Below are 24,795 nucleotides of genomic sequence, written 5' to 3' on the forward strand. Positions count from 1 at the left end.
GGGAGGCAAAAGTTAGCACAAAGATTAGAACATAAAACGTACGAATAGAATGAAACTAGTGTTTTTTTTAATCTTGAAAAATGTTTCTTTGCAAAAGAAGCACATGAAGGTTCCCTGGACTTGATGCATGTGAAACTAAGTAAACCCTTGGCCTCTGCATTCTTTGAGTCATAAAAAAAGGATGAGAAAAAACATTTTTATGAGTTTGAGAGTAGATTATATTTGATAACATGTAGTACAACAAACGCAGTCCAAAAAGATAAAGAGCATTATGTGAAAAGTCTGCAAAATACAACGTGTGTGCAGGATGGTCCTTTTACAACAGTGGAGCATGAGCCGAACTGAATGTATACAGTTGAAGTACACAGGCATAGATGGAAAGAAGAAGAAAAAGAGCAAGTGAGGACATGAAGTGGCCTCACACTGATGGATTTGCAATAAGCTTTCCACACACATAACCGGCGTTGAGAATGCATATGTGGAGGAGGAGGTGAGGTCACTATGAGGCCAGAGCGTATTGGAAGCAGTCTGAGTCACCGCGCTCATTTTTCATCCTCAGACAGGTCTACGTTGCAACTTTGGCTTTAATCCGTGATCAAGGTGGAGTCGAATCAAAGTGAATTGTAATGAATTGCCGCAGACCCAGAGAGCGCTTTGGCTTTGATGAACATTTGAGTCATCTGAATCTCTGGTCATGCATTCCTCTGTGTCTACTGAGAAGAGAGGTCAGGAAGAGGGAGAGGTTAAGAAAGAGGAGGAAGAGACAGAGGACAGACTGCTGCAATTTATCTAATGCCTTATCCAGACAGAGGGCTTACAAGTGCACTCTAATGTGTCTGTGTTTATGGTCTTCATTTTGTGCTGCCGCAAGCAGAGATAAACCATTTTACATTAGTTTATATCTCTGAAAAAATACAATTTCATCACGTTGCCCTCTGGAGTGATGTTTATTCTTCACGTCTTCGAGAAAAAATGGGCTTCTCTGAGACACACTGAAGACTTTGTCACTTCTCCTTTCACGATTTCGCCTCCATCAACAATATTTTCTTGAAGTGATTTCTCCCGCCGTCAGCTCTCTTGTTATTTGACCCCACTCAGCGCAGCGAAGCAACAGAGCCATCGTTCAGCCGTGGCAGCAAAAACAGAATGTGGACACAAGGCAACCTGGAGAGCCACCTGAGTGTGTGTGAATGAGGTCTTGTCACAAGTCCGGCAAAAAACAAGTTGCGTGTTGCCCCCCCCCCTTTTTGACAGAGCATGTCATTCAGCACAACTGTTTGTGTGTATGCAATTCCTTATCGCCGGCCGAGGAAACACTTTTCCCTGCCGCTTGACCTCACGCGCAGCTTGAGGGGGCGCGCACACATGCCTGCACTCACGCACGCCGCAAAAGCAAAGACAAACAGTTGGAAAAGTTAAATAAGAGGCCTCTCCGCGGTCGAGCTGGTTCTGCCCAGCAGGATTTCTGAAGGGGATGGATGAGCTTCAGTTCTTGAGTGTCAGCCTATGAAACCCGTGGAATGCTGACAGCAGGGCGAAGAGGCCGGACTAAATGCTGGTATCACTGCTGGATTCTGGCAACAATGAGCTGAAAGCCTGCGCGACCCGCAGGGGGACGCCCGTTCAAATGTACAAACCGAGACGTTCCAAAACCGCCCCGCACGGTTTGGCTTTTGACAAAGTAGATTCTTGTAGGATGATGATGTATCACTTGTCTCCGTCAAAGAGGATGTGTGTCTATATATTTTTGAAGGGGTCAAAAAGGCACACCACATCTGCAACCACTGTGTTATCACATGTTATATTTCTTTACTAGATGTTGGTTTTAGAATTAACATTCTTGAGCTGTAATTTGGATGCATGGTCAAGTGCAATTACATGATAAGATAACGTTTATCGTGGTCTGACTTGTTGTCTTTATGCACCACAATTCTGTCTCATTACTCTGGTTAGTGGCTAACAATGCAGATCATAGGTGAGGGACGGACTGCAGATGATCTAGTAAATAAAGAGCTTTGTCTTTGATGGTCCGGTAAAACGCCTGCATCACTGCTGACGCCACATCGAACCGCCTGTCCATCTCCCGCTCTGTTTGAGCTTCACTCATGAACAAGGACAAGGTTGCCAAAACCCCGTCCCCCCATAAGAAATGGATTGGCTGTTGGAGTGTATTAGAAGACAGAAACAACAGAAAAAGCCTCTGTCAAAAGGGAGTGACATAAAAAAGATGAAAACACTTTTAGATTCAAACATGATGTAGAGTGCTTGGAAAGCTACTACATTTCAGCTTTAAAGAAAACCCCCTTTCCACATTATCACTCACCTAAATGGAGCAAAAATCAGGGATTTGGGATTTATTTTGGCCTTCAAGCTTTTCGAGCCGACGGCCAAGTTTACCTCGTCAGACATCCGAGCCTGGCCTTAACAGCAGCAGACACAAACACAGCAGCTGATTGGTGAAAAGTCCTTTTGAGTTCATGATTTCATTTTAAACAGTAGATATTCATTTTTCTTATCATCCCCTGTAAGAAAACTGCTCACATCTAATAGCAGTCATCTAATCGGGAGGTCATTTTCTCACTCTTGAGATAATGATAGTCGGCTACTATTATACACCATAGAAAATGCTCATTTGTTTGGCTCCATCAGCGGAGTTAATGAGCTACAGCATACATGGATAGCATTGTCGTGACCAATCTCCGAATATTATTCTCACCCCGTAGACTTTAATGAGATCACATGTTACTGGACCGCACATCGCACTGAAAACACCCATTGCACCGTAGCACTGAGCCTAGCTGTGGCCTGTAGAACATACAACCAAAGCATTCATTATCTGGGACCTCATGACGTGGACGTTTAGTGAGACGTAACACTGTTTGAATAGCCTCTATGGAGACAAATCTGCCATGCAGCTACTGTCACAATCCTTTAACTCCTGTTTGTCTCCAAAATACAGTCAGTTGCTATGCCTTTACATAACTGCCATCATTTGTTTGCCTCTGTATTTATTAGAACTGTCGAACCCCCCACAGATGTTTGCTGGACTGGCTGAGCAGATCTAATCAGATAATGCCAACCTTAACTAATGGTATTTTCTGCCAGTTTTGCCACACTTGATGCAACTTTTGCATTAGCAGAAATAATCCACATTAAATCATGAATGTGCTTTGCAGGAATGCGGGAAAGACAAACGGTGAGACATGTGGAGGAGAAGAATGCAAAAAGTGATTTAGGTGTGGAGCTCATCAAAGCCAAACAACAGCTCGGTGAGAGTGCACGGGTGTTGTAAACCAGTTATTAAATGTTTAAATAGATGTCCAACTTACCGTTAATATTACCAGTGCATGTTGTGTATGTGAAACGGTATGTGAGGCTTCTATTATGGGATTCAACACTTGAACTGGAAAGATTGATGACTCTGCTGACTGGACGCGCACCGTGCAGTTAGATGACTAATGCCATCTGGACATACGGTGCACTGCAGCATGCGGTTTCTGTTCTATTTTAGACAAAGGGACAATGGCGCAAAAAAGCCACGGACAAAGGAATATGTCAGTTTCCGTGGCAACGCATACACAGCAAATCAAAAGGGCCAGGAAGTGAGAGAAATATTACTATGGAAACGCACCTGGGACACACGCAAGCAGTGGGGCACGTGTTGCTGCGCTGTGTGAATCAATCTCAATTTAATGTGAACAGAAAAAAGCCTCTTCTAGGTTTTTACGCCACACTGATTTGGGAACAGTAATGACAGCCATGCATGCTTTCACATGATTGTCCTCTCTGGATCATCAGTGTCCTTTGTGACTTATTGACAGCACCACGTGAGAATGTAACCAATAACAAACACAGCTTCCCCGTTCCCGCTCAATATTCCATGTTGACGTCGGTGTGACCATTATTGGCCTGAAACGCCGTGGCAACGCATTGGCAAAACTGTGTTTCTATGAGTCACCATCTGATGATTGGTGACTTTACAACTGTGTGTGTGTGTGTTTAATGGGAGAGAAAGCAAGCCTCAAATTAATATATGCACCCACACGCTGCCTTCAAGTGCAGTTCGAAATATCCCTACTATAACCATGTACAGCAATAAATTGAGACAATGTAGCAAATCCTCTTTTAAGAAGGAAGACTCTGGGTGAAAATCCTGCGAGGCAGATGAGTTTTGACCCTAAAGAAGGCACGTATGACAAATGCCAAGGCATTTTCAATTTCTTTCATGTAAGCCTTGTTTTTTTTTTTCTTTTCTGTTATACACTAACGGCTTTTTACGTAAAGCAATCCATTGCTGTAGGACTGTACGGTGAAAGTGAGAGATGCATCAATCTGGCTTCTAGTACTTCAACTGAGGATTACAAATTCAAATATCTCAACTTTCATATGGATTGCCAAACATTCATGGTTCCTAGATGATGGATCCTGCTTACTCTGGCGATCCCCTGACTTTTTATTTCTTGCCGCCAGCAGGTGATATTTTTCGCATATTCAGTGAAATGTTCCAAGTGTTGTGCAGACATTCGCGGATCCTTATGACTGTGGTGATTTTATGACTTTTGCTCTACTGCTACCATGAAGTTCACATTTGTGGTTCTGGGTGAAATGTCTCAACTACTATGGGATGCAGATAACAAATCTGCCAGTGGGAGGAAAACACAGGTAGCCACTTAAGGCGCGGACACGACAGCGTCTCTGATTTACAGATGTGTTCTCTACAACCTTATGCATACACACACACATCTGTAATGGTTAAATCATGCTGGCTGGCTTTGTATAAACTACGTGACGTGTGTAGTGATATTCGAGGAAAGGTACCAGAGGCCCAGGCAGAGGTCCCTTTTGGTGAATGCAGACACTGAAGGAATTTTGCTAAATTCTTCGCATCCTACTTTTTGGTTTGTTTTCTTTCCCTTTTGCGTTGCAGCTGGCTTAAATGACCCTTGAGCAGAGTTTCTGTGCCACAACACTGATCCAGAGGAATGCACTTGTATTTTTCAACACTTTTTCTTTTTTTCTTTTACAGGTTAGCTTCATGCATACATGTAATAGATTGCTTTCACTGACCTGGAACCTCCTCAAGGTTCCCACCTGCTTGTAATTAGTGACCACCCTTACTTTGACAGTGTGTGTGCGTGTTTGTACATCTGTGTATCTGTATCTGCCACACAGCAACGATTAATAGTCTCCTCCACCTGTTTTGGGTTGTCCCTGACGCCGCCTGAGGGGGAAATAACCGCCGAATTGTATGGATCCCACGCACAGGTTGCATAACCTGATACGAAAGCAATTCAGCGGTATCGGGCTTATCATTGGTTGTAAAATGTGAGGTTATCAGCCTCCAGTATGGGAGGGCTTGCAGATGGAGTATTATGTGAGGAAAATAAGATGTTGTGGTTGTAAATGCTATTATATACCATCCATTCCAATGCAATGCAAAGAAATGGGCAGATTCAGACACATCTGGTTGTCTATATGCAGCTGTAACACAAATAATGTGTCGGTTAGTGCTGAAATGATTACTCCTTGCAGTAAAACAAGATATTGTGCTAGTATATTAACTACATTAAGTCATTTGTAAAGTAAAATGGCAAATGTGTTGTTTCCACCTTCTCAAACTTGAATATTTGCCTTTTTTTCATCACTATAAATTTGAAATGATAGTGTTTTAGACATGTGTCGAGGGCTATTTTGTGACATTTTGAACCACTTGAAGAAGAGGTCTGGTTACAATAAGTCATTTTCATGGTTATGAGTTATGGTACACACTGTATGGGAATTAAAACAAGTATTTACATTATGGTTACATAAGTTGCATTTGATCTGGTCAAGATTAAGATAATAAAATGCATAAAATCAGTACAGAAAGAAATGCACTTTCAGTCAGTCTTGTCCTTCCCAGCATGCAGCAGAGGACAGTCTGTCCAATGTTTCCATCTGAGAATGACATTCTGACAAACAAAAGTGAGGATTGGACTTGGGTTTTGTTATTTTAATTAGCAGTAAATGTATGAACAATGAAATGTTTCTAGCTGTGGGGCCGCCACCACACGTTAGTGATGAAATCCAGAATATGCGGGTGTCATCTTTCACTGCACATTGTTTTCCGTCTGCCTTTGCATTTAATGAGGGCCTCCTGGCTCGGTCGCAATAATGAGCAACTTGGAGTGTGTGCTCCAAATATTCCCCTCTAATCATTGGCAGGCACATCTAAAGCATCGGGCCAACTTCAAACATTTGAAAGACAGATTAATATGAAGGGCCTGCAGCAGTAATGAGGTCCGACCTTGACGACTTGGGAGCTCGCATAATGGTTACGTAAGCTGCAAAAGCCAAGAAAATCATGTATTTTATCAACACCACAGTTGATAGGAGAAGTTGAGGTAATGTGTGTGTGTGTGTGGTATTGTTTCAAAGCAATGTGTAGATAGCAGTCTGACCACAGATTACATTCAAAAATCAGTCAGCTGTTATTGGTAGACTGGGTTTATGTCAGAGATATAATACTCCTGTTTGCAACACTGAACTTTATACATACAAACCTCAAGTATGAGGAGTGTGTGTGTGTGTGTGTGTGTGTGTGTGTGTGTGTGTGCGCGCTCGAGAGCAAACTTGAGACATCTGCAGTCTGTGAACAGGCCTTACTAACCTTTTCCCCCAATTCTGGCCAAAATTGCAAGTGCTATTTCTGTCTGGCAGAAGTTGTCATAACCTTTCATGACATATTTGTCTCTGTGTTGGAACTCTTCTTTCTACGCCGTGTTGCTGCACACTTTATTTTTCCTGTATTCGTGTGAATTGTGGGAAGTGCAAAATTGCAGCTCAACTGTGAAGATCTACTATTTAAATCCCCCTTAAAAATCCTGCTTCACATGAACAAGTCAGTGAGGAACGTCTTAAACGTAGCTTTGCATCATATAGACCTGTGACATATCTCCCATAGTGATGTAGTACAAAGCTATAACGCTGATTCTTATGTTCACAATGAGGTTAAAACCAGTGTGAGGGTACAGCTGTGTTTAACATGCTAGTAATTGGTCCTCAGCACTACTTTGCCTTGCAAACCATTGATTTGATTACATGGCCTGTTGGGAAACCTTCAAATTGCTTGGGATGGACCACAAAACAATTGTTAACTTCACTTTTTCCTCTCTACATACTGCTTTGCCTCTTCTCTGCACTTTCCTCCATATCCATGGTTGTAATTTGAGTAAAGGGGGTTTCAAAATTCCCATTTTTGTCCCTCTGTTTTACGGTTTCAGTTTGATGAGCTCACTAAAACATAAAAAGAAAAGAGTCCTCTTTATGACCCTATAATGAAGATGAGGCAATCGTTTTACGGTGCGCACACAGCCGTTAGTCAGTCTGATACAGACACCACTTATTAGTGAAGATGTAAATTCATCAACATATGACATAAATATTGTTTTAGATTGCTTTTGGGTTCAATTAATTAGCAATTCAGATATAATACATAATTCTTCTCTAAAAGATCACAAGACCTAATTTCATCACAATGTGTTCTTTGTTAGATTAATAAACTTTATAGAAATAAAGTAAACCCATTGTTCTTACTCCTGGCCCAATATGTCCTTCAGCATTTTATCTCCCCAGAGTTTTGTTAGACACACACACACACACACACACACACACACACACACACACACACACACACACAAATCAAGTCTCATTCAACTGTATACAACTCTATAAATCCTCCTCCTGTCTCTCTCTTACCAGACTAGCCAGCTGAGCTAATGAAGCTGGTTAATCATCACTTATCCTGTATGGGGAGTAGGGCACTTTTACCGATTGTTGTATGTGTGTGTGTGTGTGTGTGTGCAGATCGGGGGGTTGGTGTGGGGATCATGTGCGCTTCAGCATAAATAAGTGGAAAAATGCGTGGCTCGCTCCACTTGAACTGAGTCAAACTGATTGTGGCCTGATGGCAGCAGCGGAGACGGTCTGAGCAATCAGTGCTCAGTCCTGGACCTGCATGCATGTGTGTGTGTGTGAGTTCCTTCAGGCCTCCATCTGTGTTCTGGAGTGATTTGAAACTCAAATTAAGGTCACAACTCAGCGGTAGCCTAACCACTGCCAAACTGAACTGAGCAGATGACAAATGCCGGCTTTCAACCCTCAGAAGTGAGCATGATTTTAGACATCCGACACTTATAGCTGAGGAAGTGGAGGAAGGAAAAACAAGTGCCTGGGTGTGTTTTTTCTTTCCATTCATAGTGATGGTGGATATCAGGACTCCACTGATAAAAACATAATCCCTCAATGGCTATATATATATATATATATATATATATATATATACACACACAGTTGTAATGTCCCTCCATTAATACAAATTGACATTCAATTCATATGCAGTGCGTCGTGTGTTTGTGTGTGAGCACTTTATCTGCGTAAGTAGCCCCATGAGCATTACGTTCCCATCAAACCTTTTACAGTCTGAGCGCTCTACTAAGTCAGCACCGTGAGAACGGACACACACACACACAAACAGGCACATGCACAGGCTTCACAAAACGTATATTTCCCCAAGTTTCCCCCGTAGTATCAATACCACACGCCCCCTAAAACCCTGCTCAGTCAAAATACTTCAGTAAAAAGCGAACATGTACATGGAGACACGCCCATGTACCAATACACTCATTACCGGTCACAACAACCATACACGACTTTGTCCTGCTACTTCCTGCAGTCCGGACAGACACATGATCACTACGACGCTGGAAGAAAGAGGCCACGGTTGTTGTTTTTAATTAAGTGTGACTTCAATACAACCAAAGTTAGAATGTGTCCCAAATGTCTTTGAAGATGTTCCAAAGCAAATAATGAATTCAAGATGTTCTGGCAATTAATTTCTAATTCCATTTCTGAAACAGCTGAACATTTTCTTCTCTTAAAAGAGAATTTGTCTCTGCGTGTCAAATTTCACATCATTTCACACACTGTGGCTGTAGACGTTTCAGTTGAATGGCAGTTTCGAAACCACAGACTGGGCCTCCTCCTCCGTGCCTAAGACGGTTTCCTCACTAAAAAACGTCCATGTAAAAAAACTTTGCATGTCGGATGAGTTGGTCTTTATTTCCTTTTTGAGGAAGCGAGTTATAACTGGCGTTTGAGATAAGAGTTGTCGCTGAGCTATTTCAGAAGCATTCTCGAACTGGAGCTCCAGTTTCTTCTCGCAGTCCAAAGACGTGTAGCTTAGATTAATAGCCAACTCGCCAGAAAAGGAGTTTAAGTGTTTCACATTAGCTGATTGTCATCAGCACCTATTATAACAGATCAGAGTGAGTGCGTTGACTTAACACATTTTTCATGGATGTAAGCGTGGGCAAGATAAGACGTTGATCCTATTAGGGAATAGTAGGTTTATTTTTCACCCCAGTGGCAAGAACATGAGCCGACACAAGTACAGCACATTCCCTTGGTTTCTCTCTCTCTGTGCTTCTTCCACCGTATCCATTTAACACGGCGGGATCAGAGCAAATTCTCCATAAGACTCTTTATTTTCCACATGGGTGCAAGACCCCCCCCCTCCCCTTCCCGAGTTAATCCTGTGCGGCAGTTAAAGAGCGGCGATTAGAACCTGCTGGTCCGCTCCTCAGAGTCCACATGATGTTGAAGATGACAGAGTGGAGGCCGAGACGTGGTCACTTTATGAGGCACATGGCAGCGCTTACGCACAACTTCAATGCAAGGCAATGGGACAACTACAGACTGTTGACTTGTAAATGCACATCCTGGGCTTGCATCTGTGGTCAAATGCTTTTGGCACATATATGACATCTGTATGAACCTCTTTCTCCATGTTTACAATCAATCTACGCTGAAAAGTTCATATGGGTCGTAGGTTCTTGCATTGTGGTGTGTTGTGGTGCACTGGGATGTAAAATCTTTTTCTATAACAATTGCTAAAAGCTGAGAAACAGTGAGCGTCAACCAATCTGTCCATAAACGGACAGTTCTCCGCTGGATCACAGAGGAATCTAAACCATTCACAAACAACGAAGCACCGCATATAAGAGAAAACAGATGTGATCCAATCGGACATACAAAACCATCAGCCTCGTTTCAGTCCAGGAAGTTTTAGCCAAGTGTGACTTCCTGGAGACCCACGCCACACCCGTCACTGCCCCACAATGCTTTGTTCTCTCCGGGCGGTGGATGTGCCGCTGCGTGTGTGTATGTGTGCATGCCTCTGTGCGCGTGTAACGTAGGTCATCGTCTGGTCAGCTGGTCTATTATTGATTTCCTGGCAGAAAGAGAATGAACACAGCGCTCTAGTGCCGCCCAACACACCCAACTCTTCAACCCATCGAAACGTGTGGGAATGCGTGCCAGAAAAGAACACTATATATAAAGTGTTAACAATACAGTAACGACTAGGTGTAGAACACTTTACACAGGCTGATTAACATGGCAAACTACTTATCACCTTCCCACTGGCACTGCTCGGTGGGAGCAATCAAAACTCAAACAAAGTCCATTTCTCCCCGGGCCTGTTAAGTGTAGGTCTGATTAGTTGTGAGTGTTGGGGAAACTAAATCCACCAAGACCGCACCACAAGGATTTAATAAGGTCCGGCACTGAAACATGATGACAGAAAGTAAATCCCTCAAAGGGAGAACGTCTGTAACGGTGTCGGGACTGTACGAAAATGATTAGATGAGTAGATTTAGATTTACACAAAACATCTCGGTACTTTCCAGGAACTACTTTTCGCTGTTTTCATAAGCGGAGCACAGTGGATTAGTTATGAAAATAGACCCTCATACATCAAATATGCCGGGCTTGTAAAAATATTTTCAAAATATAAACCCATTAGTAAAACTAAAAAGTCCTACTTTGGACACTTCGACTTGCAGATGCCAAGTTTCAGTTAACACAGTGAGCTATGTGCAAAGGACACCGATGCTTTTGTGGAAACATTCCCGCTCTTTTCCACCTGTTCTAAGGAACAAACAAATACTGCGTCATGATCACTGCAGCCACTTAGACAAAAATAAAAGGAGATGCTGGTACTTGGAATATATGCTGCTGACTTCCCTCAGTCAGCATAACTTTGACTTTCAAACCAAATCCGTCCAAATACCACCATACCCCTTTCAGGGGGAGACGGGATGAACACAAGTCTTTCATAGCTTTCAGTTCCCTTTAGTATTGAAGGAAGAAGTAATGACATGTCTGCAAGTATCGCTATTTGGGAAATTCTAGTTAAAGCTTTTCTGCTTAAATGTGCAAATCCCATTTAAGACAATAACGCGAGAATTACACCTATGTAATGAGCGAGTGAAGATGCAGAAGTGGGACACTGCAAACGCAACAACCGCTTGATGGGCGGAGTTATTCATCCAGTCATCCGTCAATTTACATACTCTCATCAATTGACTACAAACAAGTGTCTACCAGCGCACATGGCGATAGCGCTCCCTGCAGATTTCCCATAGATAACGCTTTGTCATTCATCCTTTCTTTATCATTTTTTTTTGCTTATTTCCTGTCTTTTTTTTATTCATATTTTTGTGGTGTCAGAAGCAAAATGTAAGCAATGACTCTCCCCTTCTTCTTGTTTTACATTTTTGAGGGTTTCACTGCACATATGAAGCTCTCTACAACTTCATGAACGGAATAGATGGCCTCAATTTCAACAAGTCTGCGTCTATACCCACACCGTGTAAATGATGAATAAAGCCACCAGTGCTGGTTTCATGAAAGCCAATTTGAACTCCACTCCCAGTGAGAAAATGGTCAGAACACGGGGAGAGAAGGAGTGGAGGAATAATAATAATAATAATAATAGAATGGAAGGTAAATATTGAGTGAGCCACGAGGAAATGGGTGTGTGCATGTGTGTTTGCGCGTGCACTGCCACAACAGCCTTGTTGATCCTCACATTCCAGTGGCTGCCTTAAGAGCAGCTAATCCAGTCTCAGTCAAAAGCCCCTTGAACCCGGGTCACACTTCGTCTGCACACATACTCACAAGTTAAATGCATGGGCACACACATTAAACGGGTTTGTCCTGTGTGCAAATATGTGCATAGGGCACATGAGTGCACGTAGCCGCTGCAAGCATAAACAGTGTCTCCAATGAACCAACTGTGTGCGTGTGTGTCACAGAAAGCAGTGTTATTCGTGGCTTCATCTGTGTTATTCCTTGTCTGACTTTGGATATTTCCTTCATCCAGGCTCTCTGAGATGTAACCGAACTAGAAATCTGACTTCCACCTCTCCTTGTTGTCTGTCAGCTCATCTGTGTCTATCTGTCTGGGCTTGATTCCATCGGTGCATCTGTCTGCATAGGTTTGTCTGTCTGAGTTTTTGTCCTGCTCTCCATGCAAACGAAATCTGTAATGATCAATGGCGCAAGCACCTTTCGGGCTGGTCACGTACGCGGCCGCTATCGGCTAATCTGTGACAGGCAGCGATCACCGTCATGACCGACAATGAGGCCGTTTATTTAGAGCTGCATGCTACTTTTAACCTTGAGGCTACTTGTTCACACCAGCTTGTTGTAATAACTTGATGAGGTGCCTTGAAACCCTTGAAAGTGCGTTCTATTCTGGCGCCGTGGTTAGCGTCTCGGTCGACTCCGCTGCGTGCGACACGTTGCCTTGTCCTGCTCTGAGACTCCTCTGTGGAAGCTGTAGTCAGTGCAGCCAGAAGTAGGAAGTGGAGTCCTACTGTGAACTTTTAGACAAAAGTTGGACAACATAATAACTTGTGTTCCAAATGGAAAAGGTTATTACGGTTTATGTATTTTCATCCAATTCCATCCAATTAAATTCAAAAAATTAATCTGGGGGGTTTTGCTAGTCAAGAATGATACAAACACTTCACAGTCGCCATCGCTGGACCACTTCACTAATCATGGGAGCCAAGCTTCTCAGTTTGGTCACAACTGTTCTTGGCTTTCTTCCGTGTTGTTTCCTCTAATTTCATCAAGCAAAGTGCTCTTCTGTGCCGCTGCAGTCGTGGAGATTGCATCCACAACAACCTGTCCACCAAGGAGAAGCAGAGTAGTGTCGAGCAGTATCGCCTGGAAAATGTGTGTGCATGCTTCTGAGCTTGTTTGCACTTCTTTCCAAAGCATTTTCTTTTTGTATTTCTGGAATCGTGAAACCATTATGAGCCTCAAGTCACTTGTCCTCTGCAGACTGCTGCGAGATGCAAATGCACTGCTCTTGATACAAAAATGTGCAGGGCCGTGAGGTGTATCCTGCTAAGCTTTAATGGCTTTGGCTAGTTTTGCCGTCGCTGTGTTGTTGAAGTCAACCGCTGAGCAACAGCTGGCTGAGGTGTTGACAATGAAGAGATGTCTCCACCGGACGGCACAATCTCTTCTCACTATTTAGCATAGTTCTGCTTTTGTGTGTATGACTCATGAGGCATCCATGTGTGGTTGCGTGGGTTGAGTGCAAACATCAGCATGTGTGAGTGAAGTAATGGATTACAAAACTTTTAATATGGTAGACTTGATTAGTTCAGTCTTTATTCCAGTTCAGTGCGCCGTTTTGCAGAAAATCAGGGCGAACGCGCTGTTGTGGGGCTTCAACATTCCCGAACTATGATGCAACACTTCTGCACTTCACACGGCAACATGGTGCTTGACATCATGCCCTCATGGCTTTCACACAAACAGCCAGGAAATATGTCTAACCTTTTCTTGAACCTGCTGGCCAACTCCGCTACAGACACACCTGAATACATGAAGTAATGAGGAAACCAGGGCAAGAGCTTCAGCTGTAAATCAGACTCCTTAAAACATCACATATTTTGTTCAGGCCCAGAGAAAGACTCCTGCCTCTGGTAGCCCATCTCCCTTCGGCAAACAGTGGATCAGATCTTGCCAGAACTTTCTCCGCTGCGCTTCCTCCGCTCTGCTTTCCCCTCAGCCTTCGACCATCTCCATAAAAAGACAAGTCACGGGGAGGGCGGACTTCTCTTTCATTGTTGATAATAAAACAAGTGCCTTTCCCCCGACAGGGTCTAGAAAGAAAAGCTAGGGAAGGGCGGTGTTGTCATGACGGGCCAGAAGTGACAGCTGTGGAACGCCATTTTCAACTTTCCCCACACATGCGATAAAAGATCACAAAACATGACGGGCATGATAAGAGGTCAACAATCCCGATGCACATTATGAAAGGACGGAGCAGAAGACAGATCTGAAGGAGACATTTCCCCCCAATATTGGACAGGCCCTCTGTAATGAAACCATACCATATCTGTGTGCATTCCTAGTAATTGCACTCCAACAAAACATCCACTCATGTTAAGTTCTCCCTCTGGGTCAGGGTGTGCTTTGGAAATCTTGTGGTTAATGTAAATAAACTCGCTGTGCCGATGACTAAGAAGCCGCATGCATGGTTGATGCCATCCACCCACCCACACACACACACACACACACATGCATGAGCACAGCTGTTCATTACAGACGCTAGAGCATCGAGCGTAGTTGTCAATACGCTTGTCTTTTCATCCATTCTGTCAAACTGCCTTTCGATTTGCCGTGTGACTAAAGGCTTTGTGGCATTTTCTGCCAGAGCTGTTTGTACTGGGAGTGGCAGGGGAGTAAAACAAACACACCTACTGCAGTAGAACAAGGTCACACATCAGCAGGTAAGGAGAGCACAGAGAAGAATTTGAAGTTAGTGAAAACAATGGAAGTCTAATGTGGAGAGAAACAGCAAAGAGGAGAACAATTGGAGACTAAAGGGGGGGGGGGTTTGGTGCTTGACTAAACAGGTAGCGGCACTCGGGCTGAAGAGGGTCCCAGGATTGGCTAAAGGAAGACGCAGAAATTTCTGTTTGGTCGGGGATGAGAGACGGACTCGGACAAAGACAGACGCAGACTTTTCATCCCTTCAGCAGTAAATGCACAGCCTGCATAATGTAGCATTGGATTCACAAATACATCCTTCATTTGAATGATAGCCTGCTATGTACGAAGTGTACAAGTCGTGAGAGTTTGCACTTGTTTGCAGAAAACAAGGTAACCAAGACAGACGATCATTATATGAATAGTGACGAAAGCCTCGGCGCCGACTGGCTCCCCTCCAGGATTAGCTCACTTATCTCAAACTCCCGTGTTCTAAAAACTTCCTCGTTCATTCATCCTCATCCTCATCATGTGACACGCAGACGACATTTTATATTTACGACCTATGAATCAACCTCAGTCAAGAACAGTGAGAAAGAACCACTGTTGTAACGCGTCGGTACGGATCAACTGACGGTCTCCTGATGTGGCGAACATGACTTGTATTTCCTGCCTGAACTAACCTGATGATTCATAGTTTGCTCAGTCGCTAAATAATTAAGTTAATAGCTCATCTGCTGAAGCTTAATCTATCTACTGGGCTGAACAAACAGTTTACTTGTTCAACCGATTCAGACAGGATTGATTAATTTGTTCAATTGGTGTAATTACATGTTTGGTGTGTGCACCACACCAAGCTGCCTGTTGCTGCTTTGTTCACTTTCAAAGATTTTATTCACTCGTGTCCTGCTTCAAAGCATCCACAACAAAAAGTGCAAAAAACGATATAGTCTAAGACTGATTGTTAGGAGGAGGAGCCGGTGTCGCCGGGCACTGAGCTCTCCTTCCTGAGATCTGGGTCTGTCCGCGCTGGGCCGGTGGCTGCTGGAAGCCCAGCTGTAGTCTGAGCTGGATGAGTTTCTGGTGATCCTGCATGAGTTTCTGTTTGTTTTTTTTAACCGGAATCCAACCCGGTGGCACCGATGACCGGCATTAAGAATAACTTTATAGAAAGAGGCAATCTTCTCACTGACTTGTTTACTCATGTAAGTCAAAGAGAGGCATCGTTATTAAATTGAGACTGTTTCATAACCAGTTAAAAGTTACTCACAGTAACTTTGCATCCAATCACATCACCCACTCTGAAAGCCTAAGTGATGATTTGATTGGGTTCACAAAAGGACACCATAACTAACACAAACAAATAAGAGCCCAGATACATCAAAGTTCATTTCACTAGAAAGGTGACATGCACTGTCGTGGAGAAGTGCATCAAGAACAATTTGTCAGTGCACCGAAGCCTCGTCAGCCTGTGTTGGATTCATTTTAAACACCATTTCTGTGAGCCATGTGGCGACGGCTTTTGCACCACATAGTCACGCTGCAAAGCACAAATCCAGACCACACCGCACTGCCAGCCGAGCCAAAGACAATTGTATTGTTTTCCTATCAGTGCTCGTAGCTTTATGAGGGCTTCCAGCCACAGACGCATCGCTCATAAAGAGGAGACAGACCGCTGGAGCAGTCGGCCGAGGATTCCTCACCACCGGAGAGGAGTAGGGGGGGGGGGGGGGGGGGGGTGGAAACAGAAGGGAGATCAAATACGAGCACGTGTGGATGATTAAATATGTCCACGACACAAACCAATCCGATTCCCACATCGGAATGAACCTGTTCTGCAATCCGCTAAAAAATGCTGAGGGTTTCATTTTGAAGGTGCGGTTCTCATCGGTCCTCACGGCCTTGACCCACATCTGCGTGTTTTGCCCTCATGTGGCCACCGAGCTTTGAGGTGTAGAGTGTCGAACACAACAACATGCGGTCGGCACAAGTCTGCCGACGGTTTCTGTGTCTTCTCAGAGCTGCTCTGCAGAGCAAAAGTCTCCCTCTTGCAACCAGGAAACGTGTGTGGTCTTGTGTGCCTGCATGCGTTCACCGCTCTATACATCACATGTCACTGAAAACGTTCCATCACAGGAAGCTTTTACAGGTTGAGGCTCAGTTTCAGGTTTGTTTCACAGTCACTGACATTTTACAGGGAAAGACTTTTAATATAAAACGTTAAAGTTATTTTTATTTGTGTTGCTGCATCAAGTTTGACTATAATACAGAAAATAATGTAATATTCTGCACAATATCAGCTATACAGGGAGACAGATGCTTTAAATTCTACATGCAAAAAGTCATCTTCATGCAGCAAACAAACAGCTGTCTCTGTTCCTTACACAAGCACGTACACGCATGCACATTACACTTGCACGCGCGTACGCTCTCTGACAACAGCAGACGTAAACCCTCAAGGCGCCTTATCAGCACACGTCCGAGTCTTTCTAATTAATTTATGGCCAATAAACCGAGTACTTACAAGATAGGAATTTTGCCTGTCGAGGAACACGGAGTCTCCCATGGTCCCGAATAAGTATCCACATATAGTAAACACACCCCAAAATGTAGATGCAGCAAATGATATCCCGTTAGAAAATAAGTACCCCCCCAAAAAAGTGTGTGCGCGCGTCGGAGCGGAGAAAACAAGAGTCTCCACGAAACACTCGCGTCTTCTCCCTCTTCTGCATTCAAGACAAACGGAGACCTTGTCTTCTTTTTCACTGCAAGTCGCCGCCGCTTTTAAGACGGAATGTCTTTACGCCAGTCAGAAGCGCGTGTCAGAAAACCATCCGTGCCGGGAAGGACACCATAGTGCGTAATGCGTAACGGGTTCATACTGCGCGCTCCGTGCACTCTGGTGAAGACAGATGCCGAGCCAGAGAGCGCGCTGTCGACAGTAAGAGTGCGGGCTTCCGGTAGGGATTTTCAAAATATAATAAGCTTATGTCAGGGGTTGTGTTTTTACACAAGTATCAGAAAGTAGGATGGAAACTGCGCATTTCTATTATTATTTGAGAAATTGTGTTGTCTTGAAAAACTATTCTACTGTCATGAGTGAAATGAGAAAAGTAACAAAAATAACAACCACAATAATAATAATAATACATATTCATTTGGAGTTTTGAGTAACAAAGTGACTTTTGACCATGTTCCAAATGCTTTCTGTTTTCTACAGGCAGCATGACCATTATTAGCCATGACATATCGTATACTCCTTTACATCCAGGAACCTGTTTCTTCACCTCAGCCCTACTTCTATGCATGTATTTTGCATTTATTGCATTATAGCTACACAGATAAAAAATAACAGCATTAGGTATTTGACACTGAAAAACATAGAGGCAGAGGGAGTGGGGCACCAAAGAAGGAGGAAGAAGCGTTTGGTTATCTGCAGAAGTGCTGCTCAAATGTTTTCATGTCAGTGACACACAAATGAAGCTCCACAGTTGATAAGCTTTGACTCTGTAAACACCATATAGGGATAACTTATTTGGATAGTTTATGGTAAAGAGCTGTTGCTGTTTTTACTGTAGTCAGAAACAGTGTGGAGAGTTACATATATATTGAAATAAATGAATGACAGAATTAATGAATTATATCACCTTTAATTCTGGACAGCTTCTTGTGGTATTGTAAATTTGTCATGACAAAGATTGAATAACAATCTATTATTGCCATATGAATTATAGGGGTTTAAAGCCTTTTTTTACTGCCATCCTCACTGGAAATATCCTCACAGGAAATGCATCATCAAGCTAAAAACAAACCCATTTATCTCAGCGTGTGGAAAGTTGATATTTTGGAGATACAAAGTTTCTGCCAGCTGTGACAAATGGCCTGCTGTAGGCTAATTACTGGAGCCAATAAATCACAGTGGAGAGAATTTACTGGACGAACCACCGAACCCAAACTGTGATTGCTTGCTTCAATTGTAAAATATCTTTTATTTATGAGCATTCCCCTTTTGAAAAATGCTCTTAGGAGCAACCATGAAAGGACCATTTCACCACTGGAAGATTCTAAACAGGAGGGGAGGCTTGTCAGGGTTTCTGAAACACTTAATGTGGAACAGACATTTTGCAATCAGCATCTTACGACCCCGCTTGCATCCTAGCTGGTAAAAGACAGAATGGGCACAGTGGCCGAAGAATATAAGCTCACACACACACACACACACACACATTAAGAGTTAATGAAAAGCATTTGCTTTGCTCTGCAGGAGTGGGTTTATTGAGAAGGACACAAACTGACCACAGTCTTTTCTATATTTAATAAACGGTACGTGTGAATGAGTTGAGTGAGAGAAAGGCGGTGAGTTCCTCCACACTGATCTGATGGCGCCTTCGCCATTTAAAGAATGCTGAGCCGTCAAGAGGACCACTTTACTTTACTCTGAGACCTGGAGATAAGAGATAAGCTGCTGCGGATTGACTCAGCCATGAACCAGGTGCCGTACTGTAAGTGTGTGTCTCCCACAGGCGTCATCACAGCCCTGCATGGTTATAGAAAACCTGTTCTGAACAGCTATTTGATAGGGCGGCTACTTATCAGATCTTGTTTGACTGGGGTTGGTCAAAACAAAACGAAAAAGTCATTGGATTAAATGGAGCTTGAATTTACTGAATCAAAGTGGATCTTAGCCCAGTTTATATATCTTTGACAAAATAATCCCAACCTAAGGTCCACTTAATAACATATTTCTTGTGTTTTCTAGCTGATTATATAGTCCTCATCATCAGATGGGGTTTTATCCGTTGTTATGGAATGTGTTCATTCAGTGGCAGTTATGATTTAATCCATATACAGTGGAAACTTCTTTGTGATCTCTTCTGACTCGGTCATTGATACATTGATATATGTGTTACTGGTTTTTTTCCCTTTTTGTTTATTTCTCATTACAGATTAACATCTAACTGACATTTGTATATATAAATAATATACAGTGTGTGTATATATAAGATATAAAGTAATGAAATGGACATCTTTGCTGTATACTGAAATGTATCAACTGTTTCAAAATACAGCATAGCTGCTTCAAGGGCGGCTTCAACCACACATGCACACTGGTTTCCTGTCTCCATCACTGGACTGTTTCTCGTGGCTTCAGTAGACGACACAAGGTAGCCTGAGGAACACCAAGGTTCACGGCTGCATCTCATTGGCTCATTTTTCTACTTGATCACAATAAGCGAATAATGTAAACAGCAGTTGTATAGGACTGATTGTCACAAGCTTTTGATCCATTGATCACTGTACTTCTATGACTCTTAATCAGTATTAGCAGCGTTCAGCGTGGATGAAGGCGATGTGATAGAAAAAAGCTAGGAAGTGGACAGTGAGTTTGGGTTGTTCTGTCAAACTGCTATTTCCAAGGTCAAGAATAAACTTTTATGCTTTGGACCGGAACGCAATAAGACCTTTAGAAATAGCAAAATTGGCCAATACAAATGAAAAAAAAAAAATAATAATGAAGTGAAAATCAATATTTCAGTCATTTAAAGTGTCTTGTCAATGCTAAAAAAAAATATGCCTTAAAAATGAACATGTGAAAAGAAAGCTACATTCTTGGGGGTGATGTGGATCACAGAAGGGGGGGAGAAAGACCTAAAGACTAATCCCCCCCCCCCCCCCCCCCCCTCTAAAAACACTGAAGTTCAGTCGCAAGGCTAGAAGCTGTGTTTTATGGACCTGTAGGAGGAGCCAAGTGTCTCCTAAAATGGAGTTTCAATTGTCCCAGTATGGCACACACACACACACACACACACACACACAACACACTGAGCCTGTGGGAGAGGGAAGGGCGGCTGGAGGAGAGGGAGGACAAGAAGAAGGGAGGAGAGGAGGAACATGGCTGTGTTTTTATGCGCATGTTGCAATCGGCAGGAATCGGCTCCGACTGCCCGTTCATGAAGGCCATGCAAAGCCACGTCTGACACGTCCCTTCAGCTCGCCATCACTTCTCATATCATCTTGAATTTGTTAAAAACATGAAGCTGAAACGAGGCCCCGTGTGATCGTATATCGGTTTCAAAGCACACTCAGGGATTTTCCGCTGTTGATGATTTCTTTTTTAATCCTAAATAACCCCTAATAAACCTTTTCTAAAACAGAATAATTCTTCGGACCCACACTGCTTAAATCACCTCCTTGAGATTTCCAATAATATTTTACAGGGAGCTCATGAGGCCAGCATATAATTCCAGAGCTGTATGGTGGAGGGCTGCAAAACTAATGTTTACATCGCTCAGCCGGGAGGTGCAGCGCCCTCCCCTCCAAAGGCCGAATGCCTGAGTTGTGAAATCACTCCATGGAGTGGAAAGTATTCTGTTAAAGTGCTTAAAGGCGATCCAGTGAATGACAGAGAAGAATCCTGCCGGGCCTTCGATCTGTTTAACAAACACTCGTAAAATAGATGTTGCGAGGCCCCCATCGAAGTATTTGCGTGTGTTGCATCACGTGCACAAGCTCGCCTCGCTCAGAGGACGCTGGGGGAAAACACATCTCACTATAGTTGGAAAGGTTATTCTCAATATAGAATCGACATCTACTTCCATATATTGTTACAACAACAAATAAAGTGATTATTACAGTTTCAGATGCTCGCCAGCCACAGTAATTCAGCAGCTAGCCCTGCGAGTGCTCACTGCGTCACCAAGCTTCTAAGAATCAAATATTTCACAAAGACGCGCGGATCATTTTTTGCCATGCACGTTTGGGCCTTCAGTCTGGTTTCCACCATATTCATGACGAAATATTTCTGCCTGTAGTCATGTTTTTGAGCACCCTAAAGATATTTTTTGGATATATGATCCTAATCAGACACAGCTGATCAAATTCAAGAAAAAAAACAATCGCACAGCTGATAAAGAAGTTAAAATAGGGCAAACGAGCATAACTGAAGTGTTTTCTTTCTTATTAGCTTGTGGTCTCTGTGTTTTATCTTTCTTTCGTTCATTCGATGAACTTTGACCTCAATTTCACAACACAGCCCGAAGAATGGGTGTAAGAGAAAATAAGAGAAAGGGGAGCGAGTGTGGTGGGGGGGGAATGGTAAAAACTGGGCACACATAAACGAATTTACAGCAGGAGCAGCACAAAGCAGCTCTAGGGGATGACCTCAGAACTGGGGAATGTGTGTGTGCGTGTGTGTGTGTGTGTGTGTGTGTGTGTGTGAGTGAGAGAGAGAAAGACGGTGCTTCACTCCTTCACTTGGGAGGTAAATACAGAAGACGCACACACGCAAACAAATATATCAAGGAATTATGTCTTGACAAGGGTCTTGGACCACAGCCTCCCTCCAGAGACGGCCATCGTGCAGCGGGGAAAATGTTTTCTTAGAGGAACTGATCACTCAACATCCACCAAACACAGGACACACACACACACACACACACAGAACGTGACGACAGCGTGGGTCTGGATTCAATCTGGACGCTTCTATCAACAGGCCAACCCAGTTGTCCTAAATCTCCATACTCTGTCCTGAGGGCCAATCGACAGAGAGAACGGTGGGGTGGGGGGTGTAAGTCAAGAATTCTGGGTACTAGCCGTTGCTATATGGCTTTCATCTCGAGACCACCTCCATGAGACCGTGCTCAAGGCGGCAGGCGGGTCAGGACCGGTCTTCAGTGGAAATGCTTGGCCCTGACCCGAGGCCATGACATTTTGAAATATATAAAGAAGTACGTTTTGCAAGAGGAAACGTTAAGAATGTGGAAATATTAAAGTAGAATGTAGAATTTCTGGTTGCAATTTAGAATAGTTTTCATTTGAAGAAAATGGGTCGGATAAAAATGGGTCTCTGAGAAAAACAATATTGTGACGTTATTCCTTGACATGGTTCGCAATGTTGTTTACATTATCTGGAGTCGCAGTATCTTGAAATCATGTCAAATCAACAACTAAAAGACCACCAAGGTGGAGTCACTAATATTGTGTTGCGTATCTTAAATCGACTGTGCCCCAAGAATGTATTCAAATCTGCTTTTGGAAATCTCCCCGTTTAAGGAACCAGATGAAGAAACAACAAAACGCCTCCAACAGCGAGGACCAGCAGCTCACTTTGAACTCTTTGTCAGAAATCCATTTCATTATCTCACATCATCATTTAGTTTTGTAGCTGCGGAGGAATTATTGATTGGAATGAATTGGTGGGTCAGGAATTAGGTTTGGCAAAAGAAAAAAGAGAACCAACTGGCCAAGTCTCTGATTGTAGTCTGACTGTTGTTTGCTCGATCTGTTAAACTAAGCTCTCCGAACATGAGGAACAGTTTGCTATCAACATTCATTCTCTCATACAAATGCGTTTGTTTCTGTTTTGGGTCATTTCCGATAGTTGCTTTGCCGTTTGTTTGCCTGGCACTAAATGAGACTTTCACGTTGACGCCTAGATGATGGTCTTCTCTATGAGAACATAGAAAAAGAAAAGTGTTTATTCTCCAAGCAAAAGCAGGCTGTAACTGTGTTCTTGGTCTCGGTCCAGTTGAAACATATTTCTATTTAAACCAGCATTGTTGACTCTGTCACCTGAATGAATTTCTATCTGTAACAACCGCTTAAATATTGATTATAAGGGCAGCACTTTGAGTTAAGTGTTCAATCACACCAGATTCGAGTCGGAGTCAAAAGCACTTGTTCATGCTTTTCAAGAATAAAATAGGTTTAATCTGTTTTTAAATGGATGAAAGTGTTTCAGGGAACATAACAGAATGCATTTAAAGTGCAGGTCCCTCTGCGTTCTATTCCGGGGTTTTCAAATGGAAATGCCCAGTGACGTGGGTTACCAATCAAACCCACCAATGTCTGGTGACTTTGAAGAGAAAAAACTAAAAACCCAAATAATGTATCCGTCCTTTAGATGCTATTCAGTGGTCTGTCACAACTTACTAGCGCAACATAAAAATATTCTGACTCTAGCAGTGGCGGGCCGTGCACTTTATACCTAGGCCTTCACTGTTGTCCTGCAGCTGAAATACCACCTTATAACCACATGATGGCGCCACAGATATTATCAGTTTCTAAGGCTGTAACTATGTACGTATTAAATGTATGTTCGGTACAAGACTTGCAATACGTTTGAATAGTACCAGAGCATCTGGAAAATGCAGAAGCTTATATTCAGGAGAATATAATGTTTTCTGCACTCATGGAGGACAGTGGTTCTCAGCTGGTCTGGCTGTGGGACCCACCATCACTCCTTAATGACAATTTACGGCCCAAAGAGATTGTTTTATGATTTTACTTTCACAACTTGAGCATTGTACGTACTGCTCTGCAATGTCTTTCCTCGTCTCAGCCCCCTGTGTCATGGTGCATCTCACTCAGTCAGAATGCCCATATTTGATTGGATGAGCTGCATCACGTGATGTAATTCACTACCCATCAGCCTCTGCTGCTCTCCACTTCGCGGCAGACACTGAGCTGCACTAATGCTGACGTCATTATAGGCCGGCTAGCAGGCTCTGACACGTCAAAGAATACGCCCAACATGTCAAACTAAAGATCTGATTGGTTCAAGAATATGACAATCAACAATATCGTCCCCATTCACTTAAACTGCAAAGGGATTCACCTGAGACTCTGCAGGCCTCTGCCTCTCTTCTAACCTAGAGACACAGAGGTGGAATCTGATTGGATAAAAGCTCTACTTAAAACAAGCTGCACTGGAAGCAGAGCAACTGAGGAAGACAGTAGCTGTGCAATGAGAAAATAAGATAATGGGAAAAATATTTTTATAAATTATAATACATGTAGTGTATTTAAGAAAAATTATTAAATTATAAAATAGATATAGCTTTGTGATTCTGTTTAGGCCAGCAGAGTAGGCCTTGCAGGCCCTGACGGCCCACCACTGGACTCTAGTCACTGCGCTGGTGTTATGGCCGTCAGCATGCATACCTCTCAGACCCTGCGTGTTTTCATCACCCCACTTTTAGTGACGTTGCCTCCGAAGAAGGTCACTGTCTCTCCACTCATCTGTGCATGTGTTTGTCTGCATCTGGCCTCAGCCGTCTGTCTCGCCGTGCGTGTATATGTGTGGTGATCTGACCTTCCGCCCTTCTACCCATCTACCCATCTTTCTGCCTGCCGCTCTGTCCGCTTGTTTGCATGACTGGTTGGCTGGCAGCTCTCCCC

The 24,795-nt window shown here is 43.2% G+C and overlaps 1 protein-coding gene across 1 annotated transcript in view; it reads right to left on the bottom strand.

Moving 5' to 3' along the window:
- LOC142952909 (rho GTPase-activating protein 6-like) overlaps window positions 1-17,513 on the bottom strand; it is a 32,210-nt gene extending 14,697 nt beyond the window's left edge. Inside the window, exon 1 of the mRNA XM_076094935.1 lies at window positions 17,141-17,513. Within this exon, the coding sequence (XP_075951050.1) occupies window positions 17,141-17,182 (42 nt within the window). The 5' untranslated portion in view covers window positions 17,183-17,513. The remainder of the gene's footprint in view (window positions 1-17,140) is intronic.
- Between the last annotated feature and the right edge of the window lie 7,282 nt (window positions 17,514-24,795).

Source organism: Anarhichas minor, unplaced genomic scaffold, assembly GCF_050575085.1.
Source record: "Anarhichas minor isolate MPS153535 unplaced genomic scaffold, ASM5057508v1 ptg000018l, whole genome shotgun sequence".
Lineage (NCBI taxonomy): Eukaryota > Metazoa > Chordata > Actinopteri > Perciformes > Anarhichadidae > Anarhichas > Anarhichas minor.